The sequence below is a fragment of the Carettochelys insculpta genome, chromosome 12, assembly GCF_033958435.1.
Source record: "Carettochelys insculpta isolate YL-2023 chromosome 12, ASM3395843v1, whole genome shotgun sequence".
In the NCBI taxonomy this organism is placed as follows: domain Eukaryota; kingdom Metazoa; phylum Chordata; order Testudines; family Carettochelyidae; genus Carettochelys; species Carettochelys insculpta.
The window spans coordinates 7,428,694-7,441,501 of NC_134148.1; the positions used below are offsets into that span (position 1 = coordinate 7,428,694).

Genomic DNA, 12,808 nt, shown 5'->3' on the forward strand with positions numbered 1-12,808 from the left:
AGTTGTTTCTAACAGAATTGTTAAGAGTTCTGCCTACATAGTCTATATGGTGATGTGAGTACCAGAATATGATAACTTTCAAATTTTAGGTCATGTTTGCAAAGCTTTTGATAATCAAAGAATAAAATCTCATTTCCTTCCCCTCCCCCCCCCATATTTTAAGCACACGTTGAGAGACAGTCAAAACAAAAAGCAGTCAAGTAGCATTTTAAAGATTAGCAAAATAATTTATTAGGTGAGCTTTTGTGGGACAGACCCACTTCTTCAGACCATAGCCATACCAGAACAGACTCAATATTTAAGGCACAGAGAACCAAAAACAGTAATCAAGGAGGACAAATCAGAAAAAAATGATCAATGTGAGCAAATCAGAGGGTGGAGGGGTGGGAGGGAAGGTCAAGAATTAGGTGAAGCCAAGTATGCAGAAGAGCCTCTATAGTGACTCAGAGACAGTGTGTGTTTTACTTCAACATATTCATTGCAGTATATTGCTTTGATAGATACTGCATGTTTTATTCAGCATTTAATCAAATTAATGTCACTTGTGTAGATCTTGGCAGTTAATATCAATTTTTATATTAGAAAAGTACATCTCAAATTGTAAAAATTGCAGAATCTAAACAAATTGCAAAGATCCTAAGATTATATAGTTGACAACCAGAGTGGATTGATTTCAATCATGATTTAAATTAAGCAACCAAAAAAGATATGACTGCTTAGAGTGCACTTACTTTTGGAGTAAGTCCCATTGAACTCACTGGTGTGGGTGGGTGGGTGGGTGGGTGGGTGGGATTTGTTTTGGTTTTTTTTTTTTTTAAATAAGTGTAAAAAAAGGGTTCCCTTGGAAAAGCTGGGTTACACTGAAGTAAAATAGGGAATAGACTTGTGACCTGTGGCCATGTTACAAAATAAGGAACCTGTATTATGTAATAAGATAATGACAGTGCAAACTGGCAATTCTAGACTTTTTTCTTACTGCTGCTTTCTGTATTGTATACTTAAGTGCTATTCTAAACCTACTTACCTAGCTCACTGGTCTTTAAGGGGGTGTTTCTCGCTTTGGGTTGTGGGAGGATTGCTCAGTGGTTCAAGCATTGACCTTATAAACAAAGGGCTGTGAGCTCAATCCTTGAGGCGGGCCATCCAGCTTAGATTTAAAAAAAAGAAAAACTGTCAGGGATGGTGATAAGTCCTGCTGTGAGTGCAGGGGATTGGACTCTATTAACCTCTCAAGGCCTCTCCACTTCTGGGAGATGTGTGTAACTCCATGTTTAACTAATTAAACCATAAGGTTTAACTAAACTCTAGGTATTTTTTTTCTTTGCAGCATCTGCCACAGCAAATAGCTTGGGAGTTTACTTTTCAAGTCATACTAAAAGGCATAAAGAGAATCTTGAAGAATGATGCTTTGCAGAGTGCATTTAGGTTACTAACCAGTTGATCTACTCATCCGTATCTACATCATTTTCTCATAACTCATTCTTGCAGATAGGGCAAAGAGATGATGCAGTGCCTGCTTATACTTGATATATTTTTCTTTTTAATCCGGGGAATGAGTTTATTCAAAATATTCCCAGTTAGGGTCTCTTATGCCTAGAAGCCATGACTTTTTTTTTCCATGGCGAAAGTGTGAGGGAATATAGAAAGCTGCTTGGACTCACTGAATAGTGGTGGGTTTTGTTGTTGTTGTTTGGTTTTTGTTTTTTTTCCATAGTCCACTCTACTGTTCCTTTCTATGCTGCCTATGTCCTTTCCTAGATGTGTGTCTTAACTTACCCCTCTGCTCTGGTTGGCCATGATCCACCACAATGTCAGCACAGAACAAAAGCAGTCCTCTCCAGCTTGTTTGTTTCTTGGCACGTATTACTACTTAGACATTGAAAACCCAGAATTTTCAAGAAGACAGAACTAGTAGTTAGACTGGAAGACGAGAGCTAGTAATTAATTTTTATGAGACTGTAAGTGTGTGTGTGACATGTTTGTGATGGGATTTAATTGTAACTATTTTTAAATGAGAAGTTTAGTGTGGACTTTTAATGCATTTAAGAAACAGTTGATTTCCGCCCCCTCCCCCCCCAACCAGCACCATCACTCTAGCAATTGCTGTGCAGCAAAAATTTTTTTTCTTTCCAGATTTATTCGTATGCAGCTATACTCTTAGCATTGCTTCTATGGAACTGGCTTTTCTTGGGCTGGGAAAGAAGCCACTTTAAAATTCAGTTTAAAACATAACAGAGAGACAAAGAGGCTCATTAATAGTGCTGATTTTTTGTCTTCCTTTGCAATCTCTTAATATCTGGTGACAGCTACAGATGGCTTTTTTCTGTCTTGCCAGATTCTACATGCCTGACAAGCATCTTAATCCTTTGAAGTGGGGGATGACATCACTGACACATTTCACATGTTTCATTGCTAGGCAACAGTGTGATTCCATTGTTTCTTGGCTCCCCTTTGGTTCTTCACTTTCTATCCTAAATGTGCAGGTCTGCATTGTTCTAGTCTGTACATAAAATGCTAGTGGATTAGAATTGAACTAGAAGACTTTAGTTCATGTCTTCCCTGTGCTGAGCACTTAGTTTTGAAGGAAATAAGCCAAACATATCTGCACTAATATGTTTCATTTTGTTTTGTTCCTAACTGATTTTTTCATGTCTTAGCATCTGTATAGCTCCTTAAGCATTCAGTGTTGTGCAAATGTGAGTTCATTAGCTAACTAATTGGAAGGGGTGTAGCGATTCCTGTTACAGTAAACCCTTGAGTTACTCATGGGTCTCGTTCCTTCAGCCCATGCATAACTCAAGTTTTCACGCAAGTCTAGGGAAGATGGGAACCAGGCTGCAGCCTGGTTTTCGACTCCCCTGGGCTTGCAGGAGCCAGGAAATTGACCAACCCACCCGGGCTTGGTCAGTTTCCTGGCTCCCAGTGTGTCAGGGAGCCAGGGGGGCAGCCTGATTCTTGTCTCCCTGCTGCTTGTGGGACTTGGGAAACTGAGCAGGGCAGCAGCCTTGGTCAATTTCCTGGCTCCAGCCAGTGGAGAGGAGCTGGGAACCAGGGGCAGCCTGGTCCCCCATTTGCCTCCAGTCCTTGGAGCCAGGAAACTGACCAGGGATGCTGCTGTGCTTAGTTTCCTGGCTCTGCGAGGGGAGGATGTCGGACTTACTCTCAGCTGCCACCCCCTGACAGGAAAGCACTGTCAGGGGCAACAAGAGTCAGGCTGCCGCTCCTGTTAGGAGTGGCAGTCTCATTAGCCCAAGACATGCACAACTTGATTGTGTGTGTCTCGAGGGTTTACTGTACTGTAAACACCCAGTTGTCCATCATTCAACTAACCGGCACATTTGGTTAGGTGGCCTGGGTGGCCCAGCTTGCCTAACCTGCACATTTTATTATCTGGCATTCCCAGTTCCCTGGGGATGCAGGATAACAAAGCTTGCACTGTACATCCATTTCACAGATGGAGAGGTAGAGAAGTAAAATATTGCATAACCCTGGGGTAAGATGAGACACCTACAGTACTGTGATTACAATTAAGGAGTGCCTGAATCTTGCATCCTTGTTTATTCTTTCAGACTTACTCCGAATGCAACATATAGTTAGAGTTTCTGCATGTAACCTGTTAATTCATCAGCCATATCCTTCACCCCAACCCTTCTAGTATGGTAAATGTAATTCATGTGGAAAAGCTGTCCGATGCATATAGTCCTGTTTTGCCTTTGTTTTTGGCAAGGCAAAGGGAAAACTGCTTTGTTTCTTTAAGCATGGTTTAGATGTCTTCAGATATGTTAATAGCATTATAAAGAGGACTTAAATAAATTGTTCTCTATGTCCATTGAAAATAAGGCAGTAAGGCCCTTCATCAGTGGCAAGGGATATTTAGGTAAGATATGATGGGGAAGCATTCTAAATATATATGTATTTAAATTCTGGAATAGGCTCCCGGGGTGGTTTTGGGATCCCTGTCATTGTTCAGTTTGTTCTTAAAATCCAAGTACCTGTTGCACATGACAATAGGGTTTACTTGGTCCTGCATTAAGATGGGATTGGACTTGATGACCTCTTGGGGTCCGTTTTCAGTTCTATGGATCTGATTTGTAAAACAAAAGTTGGTGGGAGGAGACAGGAAGGTCTGAAGCTGAAATTCCTGAGCTCATTTTTGTCAAATATCAGCTCTGTAAAATTGAAATACTTGGCATAACCTAATGGTAACACTTGTACTACCTTACTGCTTTTGTGGCTACTATCTTCTGAAAAGTCAATAATTTCAATACCTGTGTCGTGCACCCTTCTCCCATGTGTTATAGAAATTGGCTTATGAAGATTCTTTGGACAAAATGCCTCATGTAAAATATCAATTGTAATTTTTCAGTCTGCTGTATGTGTATATTCTATTTTGTGCATATATTATTCTTTCATGTGAAGTTAGAAATATGAAGTGTAAATCTGTGTATAACCCTGAATGTGCGAATGAGGGCCATTACTGATGCAGCACAAGTATGATCACTCAGTACTCAAACTAGTAACCTGTGAATTGTCATGTTTTTGTTCTATAATCCCAAACTGTGATTAATCTCAGAAGGACATATGATCATGTCACCTGGTACTGGAATCTGGTGTTCTTCCATGGAGTTGGGGAGAAGAGGTGCCTAAAAGAAGGGTTCCTATCCTGAGAACTCTGTTTTAAGCAATGGGTAGCCATCAGTTCTTTATCTTCATCTGGCTTTGAAACTGCCTGGCCATCCTTGATGCTTTTGTTTGTTAAAACCATTATAAATAACTGTTACCAGAGGGGACGGGAGGCGAAGGAAGCAACTACTCGTCCTTGTCTCTCATTGATAAAGTGGGCAGACCTTATGAGCTTTCCCTTATGAGCTTTTTACAAAGGGTAAATTGGGTTTAGGGTTTTATACCCCTTTGGAGGAGGTTGGTTCCCTGGGTGCAGAGCCCTCATAGTTGAACCCTTCTGAAGGTGAGCTGATTCAGCATCTGTTTTGCTATGCCGAGGGGGCAGTAACCCCAACATTATGGTTTGGCTGTGGGAGACTAGGTGATCTGGTCCAGCAAGACAAAATGGGTGGAAAGCCCCAGAGAGAGAGCTGGAGGCCGAGCCTCAGTGATCAGCTCACAAGGGGACAACCTTCAGCAAACTTCTGTGATCCAACCTATCACACCTATATTGTATGTTCAAGGGGACTTTAATGGCGAAAATTATTATCCTTTCCTTTCCACCCCCAACCTGTTTTCTTCACATTAGAAGAGGACCTGGTTATGACAGCGGAAGCATAGTTCTCAGATAGCTTCCAAACCTTTGCAGCAAGAGGGGAATTCATCTGAGACACAACTGTTTTGATAGTGAAGATTGACACTGGTTAAATTAGAAATTATTCCCTCCCCCCTCAATGTTTCCCATATCCTACATCACCAAACAGTCTAAAATTACACACAGCCAAAATCTGTAGCATCCATTGTTAACTGATATGCTTACAGATCAAGGCTAATATAGTCACTAATACCTTAGATGAGCAATGCCATTTTTAGGCATTGATCTGGGACTTAAAATAAGTCACTATTTGGATAATTATAACTTTATCTGTGTTCATCTCTTACCATGTATATTACACCATTTAACATCTCTCCACAGTCTCAGCTCATCTTCCTTTTCTGTTTGTTTAATCTCTCTAACAACTTCCATTCCTCTAAATAAATCTTGGAACTGTCATGTTTGCCTTTTACATTATTCAGGTTGCTTGTATATTAGATTCTTGCCCACACTTCTTGTGTTTAGATAAAGCCCTCTAAGGCGGGGGACTCATTCAATTTGTACAGTTCTTAGGGGGCCCCACCATATTAAGTCCTACAGTTACACAACTATGATGCAACATTTAAAGATGTAAATGGTGCTATATAGTTTAACTACAGATATATATATTACTGGGGTCCCATTAGAATATACACAAATTTGGAGAAACCCCCAGAGTGTTCTGTATGTACATATTGTCAACAGCTGTTATATCATCACTTTTATTCAAGATTAAAACCTAGTAAAAACTTAATAGACCCTCAATTTACATAAGGGTGCTGTTCCCACACACACTTGTGTAACCTGAATTTTGTGTAAATCAGGATGCGGCTCCCACCCCCCGTGGAACACACGTTCTGCAGCCGGGGAAGCAGCAGCAAGGTAAGCCCTGGATTGTGGGGACTGTTGGGGAAGATTAAGCCTGGCGGTGGGTTGGGGCTGGGGGGGGTGGGGCATTAAGCCTGGTGTGTGTTAGGGCTGCAGTGGGGTGAGGGGTGGCATTGAGCCAGAGCCACACAGGGGTTTGAAGTGGGGCAAGGGAGTAGTACTGGACCCACAGGGGCCGGGGGGGGGCGGCGGTTGAGCCAGAGCCACACGTGGAGGTGGTAAGCTGGAGCCCTGCTCAGGTGGTCAGCTAAGCCATGGGGGGGTTGAACTGGGGTGGGAGCATGAAACCGGAGCCACATGTGGGGGTTTGAACCAGGATGGGGATGGTGAGCCAGAGCCTCGTGTGAGGGGTGGTGAACCGGCAGGGGGTTGAGCCGGAGCTGCTCATGATGGTTGTTGAGCTGGAGCCAGAGGCGTGGGTGTGGGATAGGTTGGAGCCGTGCACGGGTGGTGATCAGGGTTAGGGGAGGCTGAGCCAGGGCCGTGCAGGGCTGAGGGGCTTCAGCCAGGGCCAGGAGAAGCGAGATTTTGAGTTGTGCTTAACTTGCAATTAAGTGCAACTTGAAATTGTGCATTTTGAGGGTTTACTGTATGAACCGGGGGTGGGCCACATAAGAGCAGGGTCACGTACTCTGAGACCTTACTGTACACCCGATGGGGAAAACTAAAACTTAGATAACTACCTTATGGTATTTGAGACAGTATAATCTGAGCTCACTTTAAGTTTAGTTTTATGTTGCTAAATCACCAAAGTCTCTGTGGTGAACTGTCTTGAACCTTTTTAAATTAGATAAATAATAATACTCAGATTCATATGATTCTGTAAAACCAGTTTGAATTAACCTAAAATATTCTCTGTGTCCTAAAGTGGTAAGTCCATTTCCTTCAATACAGCTAACCACTCCTGACTTAGGGAACTCTGAATCTTACGATAAAACTTGTAACTTACTAAATGAATGTTAAATACCTGTCATATCTGTGGCAGTACACTAATGTAAACAAGGACACCATGCTAACTTCACTTGGTTTAATGGTGCCCTCTTAGACTATCAACATATCTGTACAGATGGAATGTTATAGCTGAGTGTACAGCATCCATTATTTTAATCAGTTACACGTTCTGTATAGCATTGTTCTCCCCTTAAGCTGTTCCATGCCAAATTTACTGTGAGTGTCCTAGATGTTGACATAGGGCCAGAGAAATGTAAAGAAAGGGCAGGGGGGTTGTTTGGGTAACTAGAAAAATGATTATAGTGTCTGAAGTATTTGCTATTCCTCGTGTATAGTCTACTATCTTAAGGCCTCAGTCCTGTGGAATTTTTTTATTTTTCCTTGAGTGTAAATTCCATTGAGATCAATGGGAATTCTGCATTCTGACCCGCAATTTCAGAATGATCTTATACATGCACCAGTTTAGATTTAGAATTTTGCAGTAAGTGCCATCCCTCCAATTGTAGTAGAGGTTGCAGTAAGATCTTGAAATTAAGCTCTTTATCATGAATCTGCCGGGAAGTTACAACGGTAATGATAAATATTTCACCTTTGTGCAGAAAGTGGCTAGTTCACACAATGATGCTTCTGAGAGTGATTCCTTTTCAAGTTTGAAATCTTACCATATGTATTCTATAGATATGCACCATACTGATAACACACAGTGCTTGTCTGACCTTGTATACTATTTGTAGTGAAAAATATTGTTTGGATTGGCGTGCGTTAATACCTATTTAAAAATGGAAATCTTGTTACATAGGTTTTACAAAATCTTAACCCTGGTTTTAATTCTTTTCCATACTGACTAAAGATAAAAATATTTATATGTACACCCATTACTCCCAGAAGTGAAATAAATGATATATCCCTTAAGTAATGAAGTGGAAGAAAGCAGTATATCTAAGGCTGCAGTTACACTACATTCCCCTTTCAGAGGAGGAATGTAAATGAGGGAGATCAAAAATGCAAATGATGTGCGATTTACAAATCTTGATTCGTTCGCATAATCTCTCCCAATTGTGTTTCCAGAAGAGACTTTTTCAAAAGCAAAAACAGCTTATTTGGGGGAGGAGGAGGGATATTTTTGAAAGAACCTTTCCTATTTTGTTTCAGGAAGAACAATTCTTTCAAAAACAGTTTTTTTTTCCCCCAAAGGAATCCCATCTACACAGCTGTCTCTTGCTTTCGGAAAAGTCTCCTCCTCTTCTGGAAGTGTGATCGGAAGAAAGAATTCAAATGACGCTCAAGATTTGTAAATCGGTGCTTCATTTGCAGTTTTGATATCTCTCATTTGTATACTTCCCCCAAAAGGGGAATGTCATGTAGCCGTAGCCTTAGAGCATACAATCATTCCTGCATCTAAAGGACGGAATCTCGGTGTTATCTGGTAGCATTTAATATTTAATCTTGCTGTCAACTGTATTAGAAGTGGTGTATGACAGAATTTAGACAATTAGATTCATGTATGGAATGAATGTTTGGGAGGAGATCCAGGAGTGCAGTGTTCACAAGAAAATGTCGTCTTCTTCCATGATTTCAAGATATGGAGGTTAGATTGAGGTGAACTGACTCAGATTTTATCTAGGTTAAACACAGATGAGTTTGGGGTTAAACTAGGACAGTGAACTCCAACCTAAACTTATGCATAGATTGCATATACAGTTGGAGTTAACCGACTACTAACCTCTGCTTTCCCTAGTCTAGACATACCCAGTAACTGGTGAAGTACTGGCTAAGTGTTTTGTAGCTGTGGTCATACAAAGGGGCTGTTTTGATGTTGAAAATGTTTGCAGAAGTACTCATTGTGAAATTATAGCCACTTTGGGATTTACTGAGAATTTGACTATCTTAACTCCTTTTTTGTAGGCAGCAGCAGGCATCCTGTGCTACGTGGGAGCATATGTCTTCATAACATATGACGACTATGATCACTTCTTTGAAGATGTCTATACGCTTATTCCAGCAGTGGTTATCATAGCTGTGGGGACACTTCTCTTTATTATTGGACTTATTGGGTGCTGTGCCACAATCCGTGAAAGTCGCTGTGGACTTGCCACTGTAAGTTGCTGTGTTTCACATGAGCTTTTTAGGCTTTATGTGTTCTGATGTATATTTGACCTTGAGCTTTATGGATAACATTTAAAATGGACACTGTTTAGTTATATATGCTTGTAGTCTTCTTTTACAAGATCACTGTTTGCTATATCTATTTTACCCTAAAATATCTTTTCCTTTGTTGGGACGTAGTAGATCAGTCCTTTTTTGGTACTGAAATTTTATATAAAGTCCTTCCAATATCCCTCTTCAGAATGATAATTATAAGCTTAAGGCAAAAAAAAATTATCAGTATTAACCTGATTATACATGTGTATTCCACTATAAAAATAAATCTTTGAAACATATTTGTGCTTAGCAGAGTGGAAACTTAAAACTAAAATTATGTGGATGGCATTGGTAATGGAATCTCACTACAGGTACTTGTTTTAATTAAAGATGATTTCTTGTGTTGTCTCAGTTGTACTTGTTTAATTTAGTACTCTAGTTTCTGGTGTCAGTTTGCTACCTATTCACTTAACATGTATTTGAGTAAAATAAAAAAGTAATAGTGCTATTGTATTTATAACATTGTCACAGTATATAAAGTCTCCTATGGGCTTCATTATTTTGCCCTAGGTTCAGTTGTGTTTTATCTGAAGGTGCTAGGTGTTGCTGGCCTGTGATGTACAGGAGTTCAGATTAGATCTGGTGGGACCTTCAGTATGTAAACTCTGACTACTTTAATGTTCTCTCGCAATTGACTTTGGTGTTCCCTTAAAGCTGCTATAGGTTGAACCTTTCTAGTCCAGCACCCTCAGACCTGATCGTTGCTGAATGAGAGAATTTGCCAGACCACTGGAGGTCAATATGTCTACCAGCATTACCAACACTTTTGCTGCTTACTGAGCTCTTAGAAGACACTTAGGGGTAAATTAGAGCTAAATAACAGTACAGAACACTGGTCTCAGATAGGTAACCATGTTGGTTTGTAGCTTTGTGCCAAAAAAAAAAAAAAAAGGCAGTCCTATAGCAAGTAGGTAATGAGCTTTTGTGATTAAGACCCACAATGAGAGCCAGGACTGGTGGCTATAAGCACACTTTATGGGACTATGAGAAGCTTGGCCATACCAATGATAAGTGGTTGTCTGGCTTACTAAAATCGTGCTGGATTACAGATGTTACAGGACACGAGAGTGTTGGACTAGAGAGGTTCAACGTGTACAGTGGAGAAATGCATACATGTCTGCAGTATGCCAATATGGGGGTTGTCTTCCAAATGGACAATATTTGTCTGAACCTCTGTTGGCATCTGATTCTTTTTGTTGCCTGCTGAAGCCATCAGCACTCAGTAGCTTAGATGAACTTGAGTATGAATTGATTGTTCAGAATGGAATTTCTATCGGTTATTCAACAAGTTAGTACCTAGCATGGCAAATCTGATAAACCTGAAAGAGTGTAGGTTCTCAAAAAGCATGTGGGCAAAGCTACATATGGTATAAATACATTTTTGATTATATTTGACAGTTTGTGATCATCCTCCTCTTGGTTTTCATCACTGAAGTTGTGGTTGTAGTTCTGGGATACATCTACAGAGCAAAGGTAATAACTGTCTTAAGTCAAATATTTTCTGTTACTTACTGCAGGTCTAAAACTGTTGCTGGATATCATGAAAATGTTTTCATTTGTATAAGATCAAAGAAAGGTGCAGGTGTAAATTATAGCACAAGTGGGGGCAAGCATAAGCATCAAAACAGACTTTAGAGGTTTGGAAGTAAATAGTTTAGAAAGGGTTATGAGTACTCAACATTAATGAAAGATGGTTAATTCTTTTAAAAGAAACTGATAACTCGCTCATTTCTTCTGGCTTTACAAAAGAGCTACAATTTTTTGAAAGAGTGCAGAAATAAATAGGGACCAGATATGTGTCCATTTTGAATTCAGGACAAGTGTGAGAACTGGTTTAAGGACCTGGTGGTATTGCCTTGTCACAAACTTCTACAGAAGGGAAGACTAAAGGCTGGGTAGTAGTTATACCTGATATTCAGCCTTTACAACTGAGCCTAATGATGGCTACATTGTGGGCTTCCAAATGTAGGCACTAGCCTTCAGTGCATTTGAAATTTTCCTACATCCTTCTGTTGGCAGTGAGAGGCCTGGGTCCAATTTTCAGGCTCAGATTTTACCTAGAGCGATGCAGTTTTACCTTCTCTGTGCATTCCTCCATGACAGCAGCCAGCCTATTTCAGATCTGTTTAGTTTTACCTCTTCAATGAGAAGAAATTTTCTCTCTTGAAAGACTTAATTTTTGTGCAAAATTGAATAGTCCCAAACTTTTGTCTTCTGGACAGAGGAGTTGAGGCTTTCTTCATCTCTGTCATAGGTACATGGTTTTAAAAATTCAGTCAGCTGGAGATTGACTTCTGCTGTCTGCATTAAATCTCTGCCCCATGCAGTTCATCTGTGTGGGGTGTTCCACACACGTTCCACAAAATACATGGGATAAAATGAGACTGGATTAATTATTTTGGGGGTGAACTTGTGCTGGTACACTTTCAATTCAGAGTGAAGTTGGCTAAATGAAGTCTTGAGATCTGTAAACATATACCTGTTCTAGCCATTATAAAGTCAAAACTGATTGGCACCAAAATAAACTGATTTCAGCATACATCATGTTTACTCGTCTGATTTAAAAGCATCTATATATGTTTAGTTCTTGCTGTCAACAGAATAATAGCAATTGCTTCACATAACATAAAAGTTCATAGCTCTCTAATTCCATACGTATTGATTACCATTTGTTAACACTTTCAAAAAGTGTATCTCTGTCCGAAGTAATTGCTGCTTTAAATATAGGTTCCTTAATTTTGCACTCTAGGGATAATTTTTTCCAAAACCAAATATACAAGCATTTTCAAAGGGGAAACAGGTGTTCACTCAATGGCACCCATTTCTAAAATGTCAGTAGCATTGTTGATTATCTGCAGTGGGTCAGGTAGCTATTCTTCCCCAATGTTACATGGTGTGCTATCACTACCTTCTCCTGTGAAAACAAAAAAGCAGTCAAGTAGCTCTTTAAAGACTTACAAAATAATTTATTAGGTGAGCTTTTGCGAGACAGACCCACTTCTCCTGTGAAGTGTAAATGGCTTTGACAAGGAAAGTGATGCTGTGTGTCTGATCCTAGCAGGAGGAGGATTTGATTACTATTTTAGTAAATCCCAAAACAGTTTTAATCTTTGAGGGTTTCCTCCCAAGTACTCTGCCTGTTTTCTAAGTCAATGTGAAAGCACTCCTGCAATGAAGACAGGTTAATCAAAGCTACCACCATAGACAAAACTGAGGAGCTCTGAAATAGGCTGGCTGCTGTCCTCTTAATTAAAGAGGCAGAGTTAAGACATGCCAGTTGGCTATCCTGAGCTGAATCCTACTTGATTACTCCTTTAACTACAAGTGGTTGTAACTAGTGCTAGATTTTTGCTTTAGTAAAGTTTTACAATTTTGATTCAGTGTTCTAGGACAGACAGTGTCTTTTGATCAGCATGATGATTTGAGATCGGGTACGTGCCCTGTGGTCTATTCTATACTCTGTAGCCAATT

The 12,808-nt window shown here is 40.1% G+C and overlaps 1 protein-coding gene across 1 annotated transcript in view; it reads left to right on the forward strand.

The window, feature by feature from the left end:
- Positions 1-12,808, forward strand: part of TSPAN3 (tetraspanin 3) — a 48,282-nt gene that overhangs the window by 17,042 nt on the left and 18,432 nt on the right. The window contains exons 2-3 of the mRNA XM_075007174.1: positions 9,041-9,232; positions 10,736-10,810. Of these exons, the coding sequence (XP_074863275.1) occupies positions 9,041-9,232; positions 10,736-10,810 (267 nt within the window). The remainder of the gene's footprint in view (positions 1-9,040; positions 9,233-10,735; positions 10,811-12,808) is intronic.